Genomic DNA, 21430 nt, shown 5'->3' with positions numbered 1-21430 from the left:
TCACGAGCTCCATCGATACTATCGATGGATTTCCCAGCTTTACCATCCAAGACCCCCATAAAAGGCGTGACGAACTGCTAAAGTTTATATCTCCTACAGTTTAAGAGCTAGAGGATTCAAATCTGGATATGTTAGGTTACTGGTAATCTGCTCTATCAATGACCCAAAAATAACTGTTCCGCCTCTTTAGGGGTGAAAAAAAACCCTGTAATTTTTTTTACATTATTTGAGCGTAAGTATCCAAATTTTACGTTACGGTTACGTTAACTTTTGACCGTTCTGAAAACTGGTCAAAAATTAGGTGGCTGCGACCACTAGGGCGTGGCAATTGGCATTTGTAGTGTCAAATTGCGACATGGCGAACCGTCATTTGTAACTCCCAACTAAGAAATTTATAAGCGTGTGTCATTTAAATGTAGAATAGTAATTAAAATGAAGTGACATTATTGCTATGACGCCACATAACTAACAAATACCAGAGTAGCAGCTAAGAACTCAAAAACAATGCAAAGACCACAAGTAAGACGGTTTTTTACAAATTTGGCGAAGGGGCATGGTATCGAAAATCTGTAAATAACAAAGTCTTAATATCGATCAACTGTATATACACAGTAAATATGAAGTCTCTAGGTCAAAAAGTGATACACAAGTTATCGGCCGAGTTATCAAAAAATATGATAAACTTATAGTGCGTATGGTACACACGAGTAAGCATGCCAAATTTCAGCTCTATAGCTCTTATAACTTCTGAGATCGACGCACTCATACGGACGGACAGACACACGGACAGGGCTATATCGACTCAGCTCGTCGCCCTGATCAAGAATATATATTCTTTATCGTATTTTTTCGATAACTCATCCGAAAACTCTTTTCTCGAGAATAATCGAAAAATTGATTTTGTTTTTTGAGCCTAATTTGAATAGACTTAGAGGCAGTTGAGCAGTCTCGACTAGAGACTTCTTACTTCTTATAAATATATTTAGTAAATCTGATGCACATTAAATTTACTCTGGGAAAACTATTGACTATCGGACTATACAGTCATCTCAACTGCATACTACTCCAAGTATACTCCACTTCACTCTTCCCCTCAAAATCGGATAGATCCATCATAATGCGATCACCTTTACAAAGGGATACCTATGCAGTCCCACTAATTCAAATTCAAAGTAATTCACAAATTGTATTCGTATTTATTCGGAAATAATTTACACGTACATACATACATACACACACATAGATGCCAATACAATAAAACATTATTCAGATAGATGTCATATATATGTATAAATATATATATGTATAGTTTGGGGACCGAACAGTCAGTCGACTTATGATTTTTATAGTTTATTTATATGCTGAACTACAACGAAATATATGTAAGTATAAAGCAGTTGGAACATACACATAAAAGTTGCATTCTTAGTTTTCAATTTCCTTAACTATTTAATTAAAAAATCTGCTGAATATTTCGATTGTTTTTTCTTTCGATAACTAACAGATATGTTAATAATATTGGAAGCTTTATTATGACGCAGTTAATTATTGTTTTCTTTGTTTTCCTTTTGTGATTAATTAGACACAAATGTACATAGCTTTATGAACTAGTATAGTTGATATCATATATTTTTTACGCACAACCACAATAATTTTTGGTTAAAGCCTTTTTGGCCATCAATACATTTACGTTAATTGACAACCATCAAAGAACATGAACCAAAGAGAACAAATCATATGTATGAATATAAACTGTTGCGTCTGAATAAGTATTTACAAACCGAGCTAAGCAGAATCTCCAATTTGTATGACTTTTTTATACATTTTACATAAATAAGTTCTGCTATTTGCAATAATTTACTTTAGATTCACCCCATCCCCATTCGGTTAGAATTCGTCTGGCCATAGTTGAAATCGAAATCAATACAAAAACGTGCTGTAGGACGTATGATTAGGTCAATATCGCAAGTCAGTATGGACAGGCAAACGACAGGCCCCTAAATCAGGTTGTTTCATTAAATGGCAGCTCTTTGAGCATATCTACTAGGGCAGGACAAAAGCCGAATGCCAATGCCAGTCACCTGCTCTGGGCATCTGTCTGGCAGTAATATTCCACAAAAGACGTTATTAGAAAATCAGTTTTAGCCCTGCTTCTACTGGTTAGTACTGTTATGCTTCGTCAGCCTGATCCCGTCGTATTGTTATTGTAGCACCTTAAATATCGCCTAATACTTAAAGCCCCTGCATCGTTTTTGATAGAAGACTGCTTAAAGTATTGTTCCTGGTTTGGTTCACACAATCTGGTTGGCCTTTGCTCTTACACGCACTTTCCCGTTCAAATGTAACAACGAAAAATTGTGAATATATATTTTACAATTAGTTTGAGTTTGAGTTTGAGTCTTTGAGCATACCTATTATATTTTTAGCATTCACTTATTATTAAACGAGATTACTTTTGGCGTTAGTCGGTAGCTTATACAATTGCTGCAGTGTCTGCAAGTTCTGTATCGGTAGAATATAGTAAACACACACACAGTGGGATGAGCTACACGGATTTTGCTCGCTTGTATGCTAAATAGCACGTGCTTACATTCACATACACATATACAAATATATATTCGATTATGCGACAATGACTGCTCTTTGTATAGGGTATTCAGTCTTCGGTCATTCAGAAGCAGTAGCAGCTACAAAAACAAAAGCAACAAAATAAAGAAAACAATCATATACATATACATATACATATTGTACGTAAAAGTGAGTTGCTGTTGTTTTTTAGTTATTGGTGGGTTATTTAATATAGTATATTAAAGTAATCTAGTAAATTATTATTGTTTTAATTGTGCTTCCAATTTTCCGACAATATGTGGTGCAAATCAAAAAACATTTCTTTTTCCTTTAATCAAATTCCAAGTTGAGATATTTTACTCAAATATGTATACCAATACTTATATTAACTTCGTTTTACAAACATACATATGTATAGATGAGTATAGAAAACAAAACAAATATGTTTAAAAAAATATATATATATATATGAATATATCATATATACATATATATTGTAACCTGCTTAATCAAAGATCGCGATAAATCGAAAATAATTCTATCCCCTTGAAAGAATGTCCTTCTCGATAATTTGAATTTCTGTGTAAATCGAATTATTGGTACTCGACTGTAGATATACATATGCGGATATTATTTTTTAATTTTTTTCACCAAAATGGATCTTAAATTTGAATCTGATACTGTTTCGAATTTAGTGAAATAAGCTAGTAGGAAATTAATATATCTTCCGAATCTTTTGTGCTAGGAATGAAACACCTTTTGATGTCCTACTCTTTATATCTATATACAATGACCTATACATTATATATAGTCCATCCATTGAAAAATAAATCTTGGAACTGTGAACGGTATTTGAAAATCGTTAGCAACCGATTGCAACGCTTATATTGTTTTTTGTATTTTATGTTTCCACACTTACACACACAAAATAAAATAGCACCCCTTCAATTTTTTTCTTTTTTGAGAATTTTTTGAAATATATAAAAACGTGACATATTTGTATGATCATTGTTATTTTTGCAATAATTTATTGTTTTCAGCTTTTATAAAAAAATAAGTAGATCGATATACTGATAAATGTATCGAGGAGAACTTCTTAAACTTTGCATTTGCAAGTGGTGCTATTTTATTATGTATGTATATATGTATATATATATTTTGCATTAAACATGTATACGCTTTTTTTTAGACTTAAATTAAAATTAAGTTCATCTGATCAATTTAGTAATACAATATACAAAAAAAAAATAAATAAATAAAATATACTTTAATATATACTTTATTTATTTATTTATTTTTGTATATTATATTACTAAATGAATCAGATAAACTTAATTTTAATTAAAGTCTAAAAAAAGCGTAAATATATATATATATATACTTTTTCATTTATTTATTTTTTTTTTTTAATTATATTACTAAATTGATCAGATGAACTTAATTTTAATTAAAGTCTATAAAAATACGTACAAATTTTTAATACAATTTTACCGCTCGTTGCATTTTATGGAAGGAAAATTACGCATTTCTGCTATTGAATCCGTTTATAAAGCATAATAGACATAAAACAAAAACTAAATTTGATAATTTTCCTGAATTTTATAAAACATATTATTTATTCCATTGCACTATTTGTGAACAATAGGTTATCGAAAAAAAAAATTGTATATATAATGTAAAAAATAAATAATTTACATATATATCAATTGTATGAAGTTATAAATACAAAATTAAAAATGTATATAAACATATATTAATAAAAATAGTATATATACGCCATATAATATTTATAGATTAATTAATACAAGTAATATTTCGATTCATTTCGCATTTAGAAGTTGTGTCAATTGGTTAGTTCTTCCATTGTTTATCAGTTTTTTTTTTTTTTTTTTTTTTTTTTTTTTTGTTACGTTAAGTTCTCGCAGAGACAACCAGGTAACATAGTATTTATTATTTTTTTGTATAGAAGAACTAATTCAATACAAAGGTGTTCATCTGCCTTTCTACATTTGACATTCGTAGTTGCGATGCGGACATATATATATATATATATATATATATATATATATATTATTAGTTAGTAATGTATATTAAAATCAGTCGATTATGCATATTGCATTAATTAATTTTATATACCTTATATTGAATATGTTTCTTATACAATAATTTACAGACATGCTATATAGTACACACAGTAAACATTCAGACATTATACATACACATGCACATATACAAATATATATGAATGAGCAAAAAATAAGTTTTTTTCTCTTTCGACATTTTTTTTTTGTTTGCGACTCAGTATGGAATGATATATATATATATATATATATATATATATATATATATATATATATATATATATATATATATGTATATATATGGATGTGCTAAGTTATATGGCAGTTCTACTTATAACATTTATGGCTGCATCTCACATACATTATTAAAAATTGATCATTTTTCACTTAAACAAAATTTTCCTTACGTATGCATACACAATACAACATGCAACACACACATATACACTCACGTTATATATATATATATATATATATATATATATCTTTTTTTTTTTTTCATAGGTGGTATGTTTTATGGTGCGAATATATATATGGTGTTAAAGTGTTATAATGAATTTTCGTCTTCATACGCATAATTCGCATAATTTATATACTGTTAATGATGATTAAAATCTTGGGTTTCCTATTTCTGCTGAGATGCTTATTCAGCTGACATTATATTATGAACTTGCTCCAGTTTGAATGCCAGTCTTTGTTTTTGGGAAAATTCATCCTCCTCTAGTGTTACTGTCAGTTGTTCATTATACTTAACAGCGTACGTGTAGAGCTCATGCAAAGCACAATTCGTGTTAAATTCAGTCGTGTGGAGCTACAAAAAAGTAAAATCAAGTTTGTATTCATTAAACAGTTTTAGCATTATAACTGATTATCAGTAAGATTTTTAATCTTTAACTTTAAAACGGCAATAGTATCGATTCTTCGGCCTACAAACAAATTTTAGATTAGAATACATCGACTCAATTCGTAGTTAAATACAAACGACAAAACCATTACACCCTACATTAAACAATACATATGTATATACCCTGACCTCATTGAAAATTGAGAATGGGAAATCAGAAAATGGAAATAATTAGAAAAGGGATATCACACACTTATAAGCTTAGATGAATAACTTTCGCTCTTGGTATATAGAACTTATCATTTAAAATTACAAAGCTCAGCCAGAGCAATACCGTTCGTAGTCTTAATTTATATAATTATATTTTATGGAATCCGCTTCGCCTTCATCTGCTTTAGGATTGTCATAAATATATCGAAATATCAATATATAGATGTTTTTTGTGTAAAAATTATATTTAACGAATCATTCGAACTATAAAATAGGACAGCCAACTATAATTTGTGCCTTAAATTAATAAAAACAAGTGGTAACACATCAAATATGGCGACGCATATGAAAAATAACAATGACGTGCTGTACCCTGCGCGGAAAAATGAGCTTTTTTTTCATCTTTGAGTACCGAATACTGGAGTTAAGCGGTTTTACCATTATTAAAAAAATAAATTTTAATTGTTCTTGTTTTTTGGGGCGGATTATAAATTTATTGTGGGAAAATCGATATATCGATTTTTTTTAAGTTACAGATCAAATATAATTTTGAAATTTTTTCAATACTAAAAATATTGATACGATATTTAAAAAACAAAATTCGACAGCCCTAATCTGCTTGTAACATTCTATCTTGTACCTCAATTACCATTTCTAATCGGTTCCATTCACTAAAACTGAAATATATGTGAAGAGAGTAATTGCTTTCGAATCTTCCAAAATAAATTAACAGCCGGACAGGCTCTAGCTTTTATAAAACACAAGTTTTTAAAGCTTTGCATTATTTTAACATTCATGGTGGTTTTTATAATTCTCTTACCCTAGATTCCTCAGCGAGCATTGCATTCATATCCTGATCAGATATTGAAGACATATCCCGAATATCTCTGTAATATCGATCAACCCATTTGCGATACTCCGGTATATCTTTAGCATATAACAGCTTTGAGCTTGGCGAATCTTTGCCTGGAAATATTAGAGTCATTGACGTTAATGTTTCAAATATCTTATATAATTTTTGTATATATATATATATATATATATATATATATATATATGAATATATATATATACATAAAAATATCTTATACATATATAGCTTACCCAAACGATGATCTGATGTTGAGCAAGAGTCCATAAAAGTTTGAGCTACAACTGACAGACAAGAGTCAACAATATTCGACTTATGTATATCAAATACAAAATTGGGATTTTTGATTAAATTCACCCAAAAACTGTAGAAAAAAATTATTTTGAAATTTTCCCATAGGTTCGACTGCTATATAAATAAAATACTTACCGCAAGGGCAAACTGTTGCTTTTCCATGTATGGACGACCTCAGGATCCGTAATTCCATGCAATAAGGCCTGATCATCCAAAAAGTCAAACATATATTTAATTGCAAGCGGCAAGGCAGAGCCACGATGAGCTGTGCTGAATATTGTCTCAAACAGATCATCTACGAACTTCTGCAACGTGCCCTTTGTGGCCAGGAGGCGAGTTAAATAGATTTCCGAGACCAATTTGTTAACACGTTCGCCCTCCTTCTGTATATCACTATCATGATGCTTAACCAAATGCCAATACTTTATGCCATTATCGTGCATATCATTGTTTAAGGGGCTGCCGGCGCGGCTGAATGTCGGTGAGGAGGAGGTGTACTTTGAAATATTCAGTGTTTCATATCTAAACAGCCAAAAAAAAACAAAAATAATATAAAATAAATAAAAACAAGTAAGAAAGCTCCAGTCGAGACTGCTCGACTAGGAGATACCCTGAACCCTTGGAGTAATAGCTATTTCAATAATTTTTCGCGTCTTTCAGCTTACACAAGAAACATGCACACACACACACACACACACACACACACACACACACACACACACACACACACACACACACACACACACACACACACACACACACACACACACACACACACACACACACACACACACACACACACACACACACACACACACACACACACACACACACACACACACACACACACACACACACACACACACACACACAGATACACACAAACAATTACATACATATACACACACAACCATAAACACGCATGGGCGGCAGTGAGCGCTTACTATGAGAACTTAATTGCTTTATAACTTTTGTGGACGTACGATCTTCAAGAAACTTTCAGATTATGATTATAACATAGATATGCATGTAATTGCCAAAGCACAAGTCTCTAGTATTTGAAATACGCTTCGTACAAAAGTGATGGTGAGGGGGTGAATTTAGAGGTGGGGGTATATTTTAACAAAAACCGAAATTGTATAAATTGCATATAAGCATACATTAAAATTTTGGAGACTCTAGCAATAAAGGTGTAGGAGATATAATTTTATAAGTGGTTTTCGATACGTTTTTTTATCGATAAAAAAAGATCGGGATGAGTTATCGATTTTTAATGATAAACTTGATATGCGCGCTGTAATTACGGACATTTTAAAAAAATTTGAAGTCTCTAGCTCTTATATCTTCTGAAATCGACGCGTTCATACATACGGACAGACGGACAGACAGACGGACAGGGCCAAATCAACTCAGCTCGTCGCCCTGATCAAGAATATATATACTTTGTGGGGTCTGCCACGCCTCCTTCTGCCTGTTACATACATTTCAACAAAACCATAATACCCTGATTTCCCATTTTCAATGGGTTCAGGGTATAATAAATAAAAACAAGTAAGAAAGCTCCAGTCGAGACTGCTCGACTAGGAGATACCCTGAACCCTCAAAGCTGATATTCTAATCATTCTGCACTTCTTTTATGCACACATACATGCACATTAGACGTCTGCATGATTACATTCATAACAAAGCCACATTGAGTACATTCGAATTGAGTAGAATATGAGTGAGTGAAAAGGACAGAATGAGACGAATGTGTATACTACTGTTTCGCAAGACGAACATATTGTGTCTCATGCCGAATGACTGAGTATAACGAAAGAAGAGCAAAGTGAAATGAAAACTTCGAAAACAGTCGAACTACTCAAGTAGTTCGAAGAATATTTTGTGTATTCATTTTGTGCTTTGAGAAATTATGAGCAGACGTGCGAAATGGAAGCGGAAGCTGCAGGAAAAAATGTATGTATTTTTCGGCAAATACCAGCGTGTTGTTTTTGTGTTTTGTTTTGTTTAAAGCTTGTGTTTTAGTTTTACTAACAAAATGTGTAGTTGTGACCGTCTATATATGTTTTCTGTGTTGATATTTGCAGATTTAATATTTATTTGGTCAATAGCTTCCAACCCTGATAGCATTAATAAAATTATGTTTTTAAATTCTAATATTATTAATTAATTATTTGTAATAAATATATAAGTTAAAAATTCCACAACAAAAAATACATTGCACACATATTTCTTTATTTTTTCCTCTTTCTTTTAACAGATACACACAGCAGAAAACAGCTGACAATATTCGAATGTATTCAATATACAACATTTAATAGCTTCTGCTGCTCACTCACTCACTTCGTTTCTTTTCGGGTATATTTTTGTGCAGCCGAGAGAAACTCGACTTCAGTCGCTCACTCATTCTCATTTCGTTTTGTACAAGTTTTCACTCAATTCAATGATGACTTTGTACAGTTGAATGTGCTTTTTTTGCCATTCATGCAGACGTCTAATGTACATGCATCCACACGTACGCATAAGCATGCGCTCTGCTAACTGCGCAGTAAGCAGCGGCTTGGGCTTGGGCTGCGCTAGGAATTTATTTGTTGAATAATTTCTTTTGTAGACATACGGCCACGGGTTAAAGACCAGCAACAAAGTGTTACAGTGTGTACTCTTTAAGTACTCTTGTTACAATGGATATTCAATATGTATGCATACTACAATATGGTAAATATGTGTGTACATTCCAAAGCACAAGTCTCTAGTACTTGAAATGCGTTTTTTACAAATTGGAGGAGAAGGGGGCGTGGTATTCAAAATCTGTAAATTACAAAATCTTTGATTAACTTTATATACAACGCAAATTTGAAGACTCAAGGTCTAAAAATGTTCAAATTAGGCTAAAAAAAACCAAATCAATTTTTCGATTATTCACGATAAAAAAGTTATCAGATGAATTATCGAAAAAATAAAGCAAACTCGTACTGCGTATGGTACACACGAGTATGCATGCCAAATTTCAACTCTCTAGCTCTTACAACTTCTGAGATCGACGCACGGACGGACAGACGGACAGGGCCAAATCAACTCAGCTCGTCGCCCTGATCAAGAATATATATACTTTGTGGGGTCTGCCACGCATCCTTCTGCCCGTTACATACTTTTTCACAAAACCATATTTCATATTTCAGTTTCTAATTTAAATTATATTAAATTATTATCTATTTCTCAATATTCGCTTTTTTAGCGCTATTTTAGGCTCATTTTTTAAACAGTTCTTAAAGTATTTGCGTGTCTGATTATTTACTTACTTATGGGACTTCTCATTTTTATCGGATAATATACTAAAATTATAAATGGAACTTTGTTTTGGTACTAAGCTCAAGCCAGCACCGTCTGGTACATTATAATGTTGCAATGTATTGAGCTTTTTCCATTCGCTTTCAGTTTTTGACGTCGCGTCTTCATCATATAGGATAACACGACCCGTTGCTCCTGTTCTCCATTCTAAAAAACAAACTGTTAATATAACGAAGCAAAGAATATGGAAATTTAAAATCTTACCTAAATCTAAATCGTCTTTACGCGGCCTCTGGCTAGATGGTATATTTCTATATATTGTCTCCAAGCATTTCTCTTTCACTTGCCCAATGGTATCGCAGTCGAGAACTTTAACCGATACGTTCTCAGTGTGTGAGGGCAACATATCTAAGTTATTGCAAAATATTGGCTGTTGTATAATGCTAGCATTCACAGTCATCGCCCGAAAGTCAATGGATTGACGTATAAGTTTCTCTTCGCTCAGAGAGTACCGAGCCTCGTGGGTGCACGCATCAACTGGACCCTTGTCCACTTGACCTTTAACAGCACGAAACAGCATATATAATGGTTCCCCAGCACATTCCTTTAAAAATTTATAGAGCAGGAATGTAAACCAAGCGCTCAGCATTTTCTCAGCTACACTTTCCGTACGTCTAAGCAATAGTTTTGGATGGCTTTTTCCTTCAATGCACTTCTCAATTAGATCGCTTAGTAAGGTCTTCAAAATATCGGTACAATATTCCAACTTCGATTGCAGGGTAACCATTATTAATGAGGCGACATTGACACGTTCACGCATTGAGAAATATCGATTCGATTCCAAGGTTCGTATAAACAGCAATAGAAATGTTTTGTTCATAATGAGTTGAGCGAATAGACGTAACCCCTTCTCCTTGCGCAATAATTCTGGCTTCTCCCATTGCAAGACGTTGTGATCTTCATGATTAGGAAATAAGATCTTCATAGCATATGAACGATAATCCAAAAAGGGTATGCCTCCCGATGTTAAATCACCAGTTAAGTCTGTCATTTCTGTTTGAAGCTCAGCAAATGCCTCTTTACATTCAGCGGCAACACGCAATTCCAGTATATCCATTTGCTCCTGCATATTTCGTAGGACACGATTCGATTCGGATGTCTTCTTTCGGTACGCCACAAGCAGAGCAACAAATATCAAAAGAAATATAACGCAACCGGCGATGACTACAAACACAACATTATCGCCCCAGTCCATAATGAGATTTGATGACTCGTAACTCAAGATGCCAATACGATACTCCAAGGACGAACCAATGCGTACGATGACCTCTGGGCCACTGGGACTGTTGCTAGCAGCAGAGGCCTCGGTCGGTGGCCGGCATGTCAATTGCTGCCGTGACAATGATGTGATATTGCAAAAACCATTGCCGATTTTCACCTCAACATCCGTTTCTTTGCAAGCTCGATCTAGATTACGGCCATTTATGGTTAGATATTCACTTTTGAAATATTTCACACGTTCTTCGAATGCAAAATATTCTGGATTCGGATATAACTCGAAATGATTATTGTGCTTCTTCGATAAATTCTGCACTTTGAGTACGTTGTCCATGAGAAAGCCGTATTCAAGCAATGTTGGATTATCCGGGTCTAATGTCTGACTATCTGCCTCGATGACTGGCGATGGGCATTTCATTTCAGTATCGGAGTGTACCCGACATTGGCTAGCATACATCTGGCCATTATACAAAACGTAAATACTTGGCGATTGAATACTGGTAAACTGCGTGCCAGTAACAACGATTCGAATACCGCCCGCTGGTATACCCTTTGGTATTTTAATCTGTGCACTCGGCCCCGAGCTAACGTGCTCAACTGTTGGATCTAGTACATATTTGAAATTGTAGTCATTGAACTCCCGCGGTCCGTTGTCAAATGACATTTTGAGGCGACCCTCAATAATGCCAGGCGACGGTGACGTCCGACATATGGCTTGCGATGAGTCTGTACTTATGATTTTGCATGGCAAATGATCATTTATATAAGCCTGTATGCGTGAGCCTGCATTAAGATGTTTGCCAATAATCCGTATCTGAGTGCCGCCGGATGTGGGACCGAAGCGCGGATAGAAATTCGATATCTTCGGATCCACAAATTCATAATCTTCCTTTGATTCGCCACGATAGTCCCCGATTTGAACTACAATTCGTCCATTTCGATACATCTGTTCCCCGGGACTATCAACAGTGCAGACAATCTGCTTTGTATCAATGTAGAACTGTTGAAATGGCATACAATTAATGCCTGCAATTCGTACTCCCGAGTAGATATCGTTATAGTTCTTGCCAAGATTTATGCCCTTGATCGTAATATTTGTGCCGCCTTCCCAGGGTCCCGTCTTTGGTTCAAATGAATGTATCTCTGGATTTGGACAAATCTCGCTGCGGTTCAACCAATCCGTTTTGCCCTCATTATTTTTGTTGCACTGTTCAACCACTTCGCATGTGTTTGTCGATGAGCACCAACCGCAGTTATATTTCTCAGCCAGAGCCAAGCATATGCCACAACTGTCAGCCATGTCGCGACACCGATATATCACAACTGAAATGAAACAAAATGAATGAAATTCAGGTGAAAATCAATTAAATATAGACTGTTAAACATGCTCGCTATTTCAAGACCACGACTTATTTTTATATAATTCTTGTATCATACGCCAAAAGGTCACAAAGGACAAGACTCGAATTACTTGCAAAACATTTAAGAAATCTAAAAGGATTTTCTTATTATTAAATTTTAATTACTTCACTAAGTTCAGTTTCTGACTTACCGTGAATATTATGAGGATTGTCAAGGGGTTTCGACCCACCCCAGATGACAGCAAAAGTGGCTGTCAAATTCGGTGAACGTGAAGTGTATTGGAATTCCATGTTATCGCAGTAGATGGTGTCGCCCAACAACTGGGCATTTAGGCTGGTGACGCGTCCTTCTATATTAAATTGGCAAACGAACCGTGTTTGTACAATAAATTGGCCAATAATGTGAACTTTCACTTTAATCGATTTACTAGTGCCAGCAGCAACAAGAACCTCACTGCCGTCCCCAGTGGCGTTGATGGTTGGACAAAAGCCAGGGCCTGAACGATAACTCGGACCAATTCGGCTAACACCCGTCACCAAAATATCGTTGCGACAGTTCTCAGCTGTGTCGTGCGTACAGCGGTGGGCCTCAACACACCAATCGCATGGGAACTCCGACGACACGCAGCGTGTGCACGACGAATGTGTGCTACAGTCAAAGAAGGTAAAGTCTGTGGAGACTAAATCTGGTCCATTCCGTGTGCGCACGGACAATTTCGCTGTGAAGTGATGTTTTCCCTGTTCGATTTGCGGCAGCATATCCGTGCGCGGAGTTGTGCAGTTAACCCCATTTCGCTTCTTCGTTGCATTTGTAAAGAGCGCTTTGTCCTCGGTGGTAAAGGCACATATTAGGTTCTCCTTCAGTTGCGGCAAATGGTCAATGATCAACTCTAAGGTGCGCGCGGTAGTTCGCTGCAGCTGATGCGGCACCACGCTGGTGATTGTCGTGCACTTGCCCGTTTTGTAGCTCACCCAGTACAGTGGGTCATTGGCATCGTCCTGGCAATTGGAGCGGGGACTGCACTTGTTCTCCAATGAGCACCACCCGCAATAGGGATCACGGGCGCCCAAGCACTCGCCGCAAGTCCTAAAGTCGGCACAGTCATAGACCTTCACCTTCGACACCTTACGGTCGGACATCGCGTACACATACAGATTTTGATTGTCGAACTGCATATCCTGCTTGATAGGTGACCCAACATCAACGGCCAAACTCGCATATTCGTTCGCAATAGTCGACGATTCAACCACAACTTTTTTAATATATCCATCGACGGTGCCAATAAATACAACTGTGTAGCCGCTCGTGCTTGTCGCCGCCACAGACGTTAGAAGCGTATTAAACATTGCAACTGGAACCGCTGTGATTGGCTGTTCCCCGCCTAACGGTGAATTCACATCCAATCCACAAAAATCTTCCCCGATCGTTTGTAGTTTCTGCAATTAAGTTTATGATTAATAGTTCAGTAATCATATCATACAATAAATACATATAATTAAATTCTCTTAGAATATCTAGTTTTTACCGCTGGAACACGCCCAAATTTTAAGTCTATGATTATACAACTCTTGTACATCTACTTATTTCTGGCATATTTATAAAGGATACCATACATACCGTTAGAACACAAGGCATGCTGGGAGATATGAAATCAAGTCCCCGCATGCCATTTCCGTTGAAGCAGAACTTGATATTCTGCATAAATTTGCGACGAATCGACTTCAATGAGTATATGCAGAGTGCTGAACTGTTGGTCGGTGTATTGCTTTCCCCCTTCGAGAAGACAGCGAAGAGGACGTCGTCCTGAATCGATATGCCTAGGCTTTGGGCTAGGTCTAGGCTTGGTTTTCCCAAGAATCCAGCTTGAACGAGATTGAACTTAATACCGCCCTGAGCCTCACTAATGCATTCAACCGGAATCTCAGTGTACGAATAGTAGTTCGAGTCCTCTTGACATATTCGCACCAATTTCGTGATATACTCCTTCGGCGACGAATGGTGACTGTGCTTCAGCTGAGTGGTGAGGAAATATGAAAAGCGCTCCGAGCTAAAGCCGTACACATAGTTGACCAAATAGTTTTCTCGGGCATACGAATTAATGAAGGTGCGCGTGCCGGTTGTCACCGCCGATGAGGCTATTTGAAACATCTTTGACTTTTCCAATGAGCGCGATGCTACGGCTGGTATCTCGCTGCGATATGGTGAGTTATTGGTGTAGGTAACGCCAACATACATAACATTTGTCACCGGATGCTGCGGCGGTCCGGGTGCAATAAATGCCACCGTCGATGAGTTGGCATCGTTGGCAACAACGGCGTCAGGCACTTCGTGCTCAATGATGCTAACATTTTGTAGATTGCGCACCGTACACGTACCCTGAAACAAGGACCCACAAGCAATCAACCGAGATGTCGCACGGTCTATGAGCAAGACCTTGTTGTAATTGTCGGTTGGCTTTCGAATAGCATTTAGCGGACAATCGAGTATTGTGCATTCCACAGAATCGTTCTGCGGACCCGTCTTCACCGTTTCGTGCAGCTCCAAATCTGGTGATAGCTGATACAGACGATTCACGCCCCCAACAAAGACGCGTCCCGTTATTGTGTCCACTAATAAATGATTTAGCGTCGTATCAAATCTAGCCACATGTGTGATTACACTACTGCTGCTGCTATTCAAGTATCCCACATTCATGTCAGTTTCCGTCAGGTTAATCTTAAGGGCCGACGCTCTTCTTTTTATCCTATCTTCTTGTTGAATCCATGAAGTCAATCCATTGCCTAATGATGACGAAGCTGACGCTGACGATATTTCAAAAATTGTTATTGATAGTACACAACAAATTAGAATATTCATTTCCACAAATCCCAGGCTAATCGCCAAAATGGCGATCAGATTCAATATATATGTTTATAAATACGAGTATTAATTCTCTTTAAATGCTATCCAGTTCGCGTTACGTCTGATTCGCTTTTTTAATTTCCTTCGTGGAATTATAGTATTGCTATGGCTCTTTTCTATCCATCGGCCCTGAGAATGCAATTCATCTATAGCTTCTGTTCCAGTTGTTTCTATCTCACTTCCACTTACAGGCCGCGAGCTGCCACATTATTCCTCTTTATCAGCAACTAAACAAGGAAAAAAAAAAAAAGTGTTGTATTAATAATTTTACATTGTCTATAATAAATATATATGCGGAAAACGTAATTATATAACATATATAAATATAAAAAGTTATATAAAACGTAATTAATCCATATACAAAATTAGTTTTTAATTTTCAGTTTCATGATTCAGCAAAACTTACAAAAATGTATTTTTCTTATTACAAAAAAATGTGTATTTATATATATGTCATTAATCAACACACAAGTCACTTCATTCATAAAAAAAGTACAATTTTATTTCTTAGTTTACTCTATTGTGTGTTCCATATAAAGTACCGACAGTAAGCAGTATAAAGAAGCCACCGCCCGCCGCTTTTTTATATATATTTTTTTATGTATGTATATGTATATTCATACATATGTATACACTTAAATTTGTAGATAAAAATAGTTAAATTTCTCCCCTGTTAATAATGTTCGAAAAATTATAATCTTTTAATAATATTATGAGTTTTGTAAATAATCGAAGGAATTCTTAATTTCTATACCTTTAAATTAGCAGAGTATTTACACCTGATGGATGTACAAGTACGTATATACATACAAGCACATATTCGGATCAAGTGTGTGAGTTATACGTTGCGTGTATGTGTGCTTGGTGTGTATGCGCACGGGTGTACATATGTGTTCATACATGCGCAGTTAGCATATGCAGTTAATTGCTTCATTTTTACATTTGCTAATACGTTAAAATATAGACTTACACTTTTAATATTGTTTTATGCTCAAGTTAAAATGGATTGAAGCAAAACTTTTGCATCTGTACGCACTGCACATATAAAACTGTAGCCTTACAAATTCATATTTCTGACAATTTCACAACTCTTTTTTAATAAGCTGGACACAAATGTCTATTTATTGAGAAATTGGGTGTGACTAATTTCGCGATTTCAATAAATAGTAATTATGAATTTTTTAATTAAAGATACAATCAGTACTGTCCTTTTAGGAAAAATTTTCGCTCTTTGTGGAACCCGTACGACACTTACACACACGCACATATTAAACAAACACACACCGACAGTTTACAATGCAACCATACCATTTTCTATATTTCAGGTACATTCAATTATCGATATAATATTTCTATCGATATGCGAAAAAAGTAGCCCCACATTTTCAAAATGTCGATTGTAGTTTTAAAATCATTCAGTGCTGAGCAGTGATGGAAAATCGTAATTCAACTCAGTGAAACGCCCCAATACATCGATATTTTGAGAAAAGCAGCATTGCGTGGATTTTTTCATCTCTATAGTGTGACCACTACTCAGTTCCCTTTTCTTTACAGCGTGCCGCGTGTAAAGTTTTCAACAATAAAATTTTTTTAAAAATGTCAGAGGAAGGAGATGGAAATAGGTCGGGAGCATCCCTCACTTACCCTATGCAATGTTCGGCACTGCGTAAGAATGGATATGTAATGCTTAAGGGACGCCCTTGCAAGATAGTGGACATGTCTACCTCCAAGACAGGAAAGCATGGCCACGCCAAAGTCCATCTTGTTGGTATCGATATATTCACACAGAAAAAGTATGAGGATATTTGTCCCTCCACCCACAATATGGATGTGCCGAACGTAAAACGCGAGGACTTTCAGCTCAATTACATTAGCGACGACGGATATCTAACTCTAATGAACGAAGCTGGCGTCTTGCGTGAGGACCTTAAAGTTCCCGACGGTCCGTTGGGTGTTACTTTGCGCAACGATCACGAAAGCGGCAAAGATCTTTTGTGCACTGTGCTAAGTGCCTGCAGCGAAGAATGCGTTATCGCCGTCAAAAATAATACTGCTTTGGATAAATAAAAACGGTTGGAAAAGGTCATCCATCGATCTGATACTGGAAAAGTGTAATGATATAATGAAGAAATATCAATTAAATGATTCCAAAATACAAGCTATTTGTTTATATATGTATATCGTGTACATGTAGTATTATTTGGCTTTCAGTCCGATTCTTTCTTAATTAGGTACTTTTTGCTGGATGCCGAAATGGCCTTTGCTTTCCCATTGCTAAACTTAAAGGTTCCACAAACACGTGGAGCGTTGCTAATGTTATTGGAGATGTTCTCATTTACTTAAAGGTAAGAATTATTACGGTTAGAGCGGGACGACACTATTTATCATAATGAGGATCTAAGAATATTTCGATTACAGTATTTCAGTGCTAGTCACCTACATACATAAATACAAATATGCATGTGCATGTGTACTTTTTGTGCATGCACATGTACAAATGTATATGCACATAATTTAAAAGAGAATTGATGTCAATTGTGATGCACGTCGTAGGACCTCTCATTTTCTTCAAGGCGAAGTTTTATTAACAATAATGTATCTTTATTAGAGTCAACGAAAAGAAAACGTATCCTTTATGTAAATAAGTAGTACATAATGCACGCAAATACGCACATGTTTAATAACATCGCAGCATTCGATCATCGCAATTTTTCTATATTCCTACACATACATATCTCATCTCATCATTTCGATTTTAATCGGTATTCATATATTCAGTATATATATAATATATGTATGTATATAATATGATATATATATATAAAGCTAGCTTGTAGCTACCCTGAATCCTATTTCCTAAAATTATTTTGTTGCCCAAAGGCAACACCCCTACTGTGCAAGGTGCAACTGTATGAAGCTGGTTGCTATATTGCTATATCGATATAATCCTTAGCACCACTACTTATCGATACACAAAAATGTAACCATGAATTATGTATTCGTTTTGCAACTACATGGTACTACTTCTATATATCTCCGTCAGTTGGTCGAAAAATGTTCGCGTTACGTGTTGCCGCTAAAGCTGATAAGAATTTGCTGCCAATATTGGGGCAATTGTGTAAGTATATATAATTACTAGAATAATGATCAATAAATCAAGGCAAAAATATTTTTGGTCGAATCAAAATGGGGCTTAAATTAAGTTTTTGATTAGGCAAAAAGTGGCTCGAATAAAATCGAACATAACCTTATCGTTGTAGAAGGAACTGATTGCATAATAATTAATATACATTTCTATAAGTATGTTTATGTAAGATGATATAAAATAAAACTAAATAAATGCAAATAAGTGCCAAGACTCTTTCAGAAGCTATATTTATTAGTTTTATGGGTCTTATGTATTAGTTAGTTTTAGTGTACATATATATTTACGTATAAATACGTGATTGTTAAAATTATTGTTTTATTATTAAAAATGTATGTTAAATCAAATTCAAGCTTTATATATCAAAGAACTCTTACTATTTTGTCGGCTTTCAAGCTCCTTATTAATTGGATCTAAAATGTAATTATTCTGACGTAACTTGTATATGTACATACATATAACTGCCTTTCTATTTCATATAAAGGAATATTATATATAAGAAGTTTGAATAAGCTCACTCTGTAAACAAGAGTAAATATAGAAGCAGAAAATCATATATCAAACCAAATTTTTTAATAACCTATTTTCCAGCTCGCGGTCATGCTGCCAAAGCTGCTGTTAAGGCTGCCGCTGGAGGAAATGGAAAAATTGTGGCCGTCATTGGTGCCGTCGTTGATGTGCAGTTCGACGACAATCTGCCACCAATTCTGAACGCTTTGGAAGTTGATAACCGTTCGCCACGCTTGGTATTGGAAGTGGCCCAGCACTTGGGCGAGAATACCGTGCGTACTATCGCTATGGACGGTACTGAGGGCTTAATTCGTGGGCAGAAGGTTCTTGATACTGGCTATCCAATTCGTATTCCAGTTGGAGCAGAGACGCTGGGCCGCATCATTAACGTCATTGGTGAGTGATCAATCAATACAATTAAAATAAAAAGGATCGCAGAAAGAAAACGTGTACAAAAAATGTATTTATTAAATAGGTGAACCCATTGATGAGCGCGGTCCGATCCCAACCGATAAGACCGCTGCTATTCACGCCGAAGCTCCTGAGTTTGTGGAGATGTCGGTCGAGCAGGAGATCCTAGTAACTGGAATTAAAGTTGTCGATCTTTTGGCCCCCTATGCCAAGGGTGGTAAAATCGGCCTATTCGGTGGCGCTGGAGTCGGAAAAACTGTCCTAATTATGGAGTTGATTAACAACGTAGCCAAGGCTCATGGTGGCTACTCTGTGTTTGCTGGCGTTGGAGAGCGCACACGTGAAGGCAATGATCTATACAATGAGATGATCGAGTCTGGCGTCATTTCGCTCAAGGACAAGACGTCGAAGGTGGCTCTTGTATATGGGCAAATGAATGAGCCCCCTGGCGCCCGTGCCCGTGTTGCTTTGACTGGTTTGACTGTTGCCGAATATTTCCGTGATCAGGAGGGACAGGATGTGTTGCTCTTTATCGACAACATTTTCCGCTTCACTCAGGCGGGCTCCGAGGTATCCGCCCTTTTGGGTCGCATTCCGTCGGCTGTCGGCTATCAGCCCACTTTGGCCACTGATATGGGTTCTATGCAGGAGCGTATTACCACAACAAAGAAGGGCTCCATCACTTCGGTGCAGGCCATTTATGTGCCAGCTGATGATTTGACCGATCCGGCTCCAGCCACAACTTTCGCTCATTTGGACGCCACCACCGTGTTGTCGCGTGCCATAGCTGAATTGGGCATTTACCCAGCTGTCGATCCATTGGATTCTACTTCACGTATCATGGATCCGAACATCATTGGCCAGGAGCACTACAATGTTGCTCGTGGTGTGCAGAAAATCTTGCAAGACTACAAATCTCTTCAGGATATCATTGCCATTTTGGGCATGGATGAATTGTCTGAGGAGGACAAATTGACGGTTGCGCGCGCACGCAAGATTCAGCGTTTCTTGTCACAGCCATTCCAAGTCGCTGAGGTCTTCACAGGACACGCCGGCAAACTAGTCCCATTGGAGCAAACCATCAAGGGCTTCTCTCAAATTTTGGCTGGCGAATACGATCATTTGCCAGAGGTTGCGTTTTATATGGTTGGTCCCATTGAGGAAGTTGTTGAGAAGGCCGATCGCCTCGCCAAGGAAGCCGCCTAAGCGCTGTGGACCCCATTAACTTAAACGGTTCTTGCTAATCAAATAATAATATTCAATTGAATTAAGCATTAAATATGTCAGAGACAGTTTAAACCAATAAAACGTAACTTAACAACACGACTCCCAACCATTTAATTGTATTTAATTGGCAAATATATATGTTAATCTTGTTGACCAGGACGACCAGCCAACTCCATCTGGTCATATCTGTATAGTCTGACTCTCCGTATGATCTCAAAGGTCCGAATGTCGACACTTTAATTAAATAAGCCACGCCTATTTCACAAGCCGACAAAAGCTTAAAAATAGCTATAAAAATTCACAACGAATATATTAATATATGAGAATAAGAGGAAGAAGTGACAGGCACATTTAAAATGACGCTGTGGCCAGGATCTGCTGTATTTTATTTTACTTTAGATGTGTCATCTGCCGTTCCCGTCGAATATGTGAATATACAT

General features: G+C 36.3%; 2 protein-coding genes and 1 pseudogene across 5 annotated transcripts; 2 read left to right on the top strand and 1 right to left on the bottom strand.

The window, feature by feature from the left end:
• Nucleotides 1-1176: 1176 nt before the first annotated feature.
• Nucleotides 1177-17015, bottom strand: PlexA (plexin A). Of its 4 annotated transcripts, none has more exons than XM_089472554.1 (9): nucleotides 16668-17012; nucleotides 14414-15924; nucleotides 12987-14232; nucleotides 10421-12757; nucleotides 10168-10363; nucleotides 7004-7390; nucleotides 6808-6938; nucleotides 6524-6669; nucleotides 1177-5460 (listed from the first exon to the last, which is right to left on the bottom strand). In XM_089472554.1, exons 2-9 carry the CDS (start codon nucleotides 15650-15652, stop codon nucleotides 5293-5295), a joined length of 5850 nt encoding a protein of 1949 aa, XP_089328680.1. In that variant the 5' UTR covers nucleotides 15653-15924; nucleotides 16668-17012; the 3' UTR covers nucleotides 1177-5292. The 4 variants fall into 4 exon arrangements, with proteins under 4 accessions (XP_089328680.1, XP_089328681.1, XP_089328682.1 ...); XM_089472555.1 differs by lacking the exon at nucleotides 16668-17012 and adding an exon at nucleotides 16452-16643; XM_089472556.1 differs by lacking the exon at nucleotides 16668-17012 and adding an exon at nucleotides 16104-16242.
• A 191-nt stretch (nucleotides 17016-17206) lies between these two features.
• Nucleotides 17207-17875, top strand: LOC108617866 (eukaryotic translation initiation factor 5A pseudogene; annotated as a pseudogene).
• Nucleotides 17876-18736: 861 nt separating this feature from the next.
• On the top strand, nucleotides 18737-21089 carry ATPsynbeta (ATP synthase, beta subunit). Its single transcript, XM_018013700.2, has 3 exons — nucleotides 18737-18815; nucleotides 19434-19748; nucleotides 19828-21089. Exons 1-3 carry the CDS (start codon nucleotides 18752-18754, stop codon nucleotides 20967-20969), a joined length of 1521 nt encoding a protein of 506 aa, XP_017869189.1. The 5' UTR covers nucleotides 18737-18751; the 3' UTR covers nucleotides 20970-21089.
• The last annotated feature ends 341 nt before the right edge of the window (nucleotides 21090-21430 follow it).

Source organism: Drosophila arizonae, chromosome 6 (assembly GCF_054131065.1).
Source record: "Drosophila arizonae isolate 15081-1271.41 chromosome 6, UAZ_ARI_1.0, whole genome shotgun sequence".
NCBI classification, from domain to species: domain Eukaryota; kingdom Metazoa; phylum Arthropoda; class Insecta; order Diptera; family Drosophilidae; genus Drosophila; species Drosophila arizonae.
The sequence above is the reverse complement of the archived record's forward strand: the minus strand, read 5'-3'. Positions and strand labels throughout refer to the sequence as shown.

Bases quoted from the DNA above. Each gene is read 5' to 3' on its own strand.
- PlexA (XM_089472554.1), bottom strand. From the start codon at position 15,652: ATGAATATTCTAATTTGTTGTGTACTATCAATAACAATTTTTGAAATA. The intron at 6,939-7,003 runs GTAAGTATTTTA...TTTTTTCTACAG, and splicing joins AGCAACAGTTTGCCCTTGCG to TTTTTGGGTGAATTTAATCA. The intron at 6,670-6,807 runs GTAAGCTATATA...TAATATTTCCAG, and splicing joins AACATCAGATCATCGTTTGG to GCAAAGATTCGCCAAGCTCA.
- ATPsynbeta (XM_018013700.2), top strand. From the start codon at position 18,752: ATGTTCGCGTTACGTGTTGCCGCTAAAGCTGATAAGAATTTGCTGCCA. The intron at 18,816-19,433 runs GTAAGTATATAT...CCTATTTTCCAG, and splicing joins GCCAATATTGGGGCAATTGT to CTCGCGGTCATGCTGCCAAA. The intron at 19,749-19,827 runs GTGAGTGATCAA...TTTATTAAATAG, and splicing joins CCGCATCATTAACGTCATTG to GTGAACCCATTGATGAGCGC.